The sequence below is a fragment of the Elaeis guineensis genome, chromosome 5 (assembly GCF_000442705.2).
Source record: "Elaeis guineensis isolate ETL-2024a chromosome 5, EG11, whole genome shotgun sequence".
NCBI lineage: Eukaryota > Viridiplantae > Streptophyta > Magnoliopsida > Arecales > Arecaceae > Elaeis > Elaeis guineensis.
In genome coordinates, this window is record NC_025997.2 from 1,275,516 (window position 1) to 1,277,348 (window position 1,833).

General features: G+C 43.0%; 1 protein-coding gene across 1 annotated transcript; it reads left to right on the top strand.

Moving 5' to 3' along the window:
- Positions 1–577: 577 nt before the first annotated feature.
- Positions 578–1,344, top strand: LOC105044336 (mannose-specific lectin). The gene has a single exon (XM_010922188.3). The coding sequence runs from the start codon at positions 608–610 to the stop codon at positions 1,121–1,123; it is 516 nt and encodes a 171-aa protein (XP_010920490.1). The 5' UTR covers positions 578–607; the 3' UTR covers positions 1,124–1,344.
- The last annotated feature ends 489 nt before the right edge of the window (positions 1,345–1,833 follow it).

The window sequence follows — 1,833 nt, forward strand, 5'->3', positions numbered from 1 at the left end:
TTTGTTCTGCCATGGGCCCGAAATTGAATTAATTCCACCTCATACCACCATATTTTGCGAGTAAACTATCATTATCTGCCAGCTGGACAGGAGCTGGAGATCTTATTTTATTTGGCGTCAGCCCCTGAGATGGATGGCGTAGGATAAAAAGATAAAGATTAGCACCCCTCATTTGGAAGAGGAGGCCTTCCTAAGAAGGGACGAGAGGACCACTTTCAACCTTCTCGCGCCAAAGAAGCGACGACGACAACAAAAAAGAAAGCACCATCCCAGCACCAAACCACTTCCTCATGCTGCGTGTGGAATTGTGATGCTCATTAACGACAAATCAAGTTCTATTGAGTCTAATTAAGGCTTAACGTATATAACTAACACGCGTCAGTGCTAAGAATAAAAAAGGTAAAAAAAAAAAAAAGTAAATAATAATAATAATAATAATAATAATAATAATAATAATAATAATAATAATAATAATAATAATAATAATAATAATAATAATAATAATAATAATTAACCGATGCCTTAAATTACTCCAACACCCTAGCTCCTCCATCCATCTATAAATAGACCTCAAGGCAAGGCCAATGCAGAACCTCTCGGAGAGACAATGGCAACTCCAACCTCGGCCCTCGCCACCCTTGTAATCCTTTCGGCCATCTTCGGCCTTCTCTGGCCATCTTGCGTGGCCGATAATATCTTGTACTCGGGTGACACCCTCTACCCGGGCCAGCAGCTCAGTTGGGGACCTTATACTTTCCCCATGCAGACGGACTGCAATCTGGTCCTATACGACAGTGGGCGTGCCGTTTGGGCTTCTGGCACGTATGGCAAGGGCTCCAACTGCTTCCTCAGGATGCAGTCGGATGGGAACCTTGTGGTCTACGGCAACGGCAACACCCCTCTGTGGGCGAGCAACACTGGAGGGAATCCAGGCAACTATGTCTGTATCCTCCAACGAGATCGGAATGTGGTGGTTTATGGCCCGGCGCTTTGGGCCACCGGCACACACACTGTAGGATCCCCTGGCGTCATTATAACCCGGCAGATCCAGAATTCCACCGTGGCGAATGCTGCTGCAGGAGAGCCCAGCATCAGGAAGATTGCTATGGTGGCTCAGAAATGATGATAACGATCGATCATGGTGACTGTGTTCTGAATAAGCGCGTGTGTGTAATAAGCGCGTTGCGTTAAGCGCAGCTTTTCAGCGTGTCCAAAAGCTGTCGTTTATGGTTTTCCTCCTCTCTCTTTGCTGTGCGTCGTAAGTTAATTTCTACATATTGGCAGATATGCCGCTGTCATGCATGGATCCCCACGTTTTGATATTCCTTGATCTTTTCCTAGCTACCATATATGTTCCTCGCTGTCTTTGTGTTCTCTTGCAGCAGCAACAAGAGTATCTGTTAACTCTTGAGCCATCACGTGACGTCTGAAAGCGATTTCCTAACATCGCGATATATATATATATATATATATATACATACATACACTTACCAATCAACTAATTACTCGAGATGGCATGCGTCACATATTTTCTTTATTTTGTAGCTATATAAGCACCTTGGGATCATATATATTCACATGAATATGGCAAACTATCAGAATTTTGTGATATTTATTTCGTCCTCCCCATTATTTTGCGTTGAAGTAATTTAGATATTTCCAAGAAAAGAAGGGAAGATTACAGATGGGCTTAACCTCTTTCGTTGAGCAAATGAAACAAGTGAAAGCATATAGAGCGAGAGAGAGAGAGAGAGAGGTTAGATGAAGAACAGAAGAAGGGAAAAGAAGATGAGGCGAAAGTACTTAATTTTTTTATCTGTCGTATGGACTCTG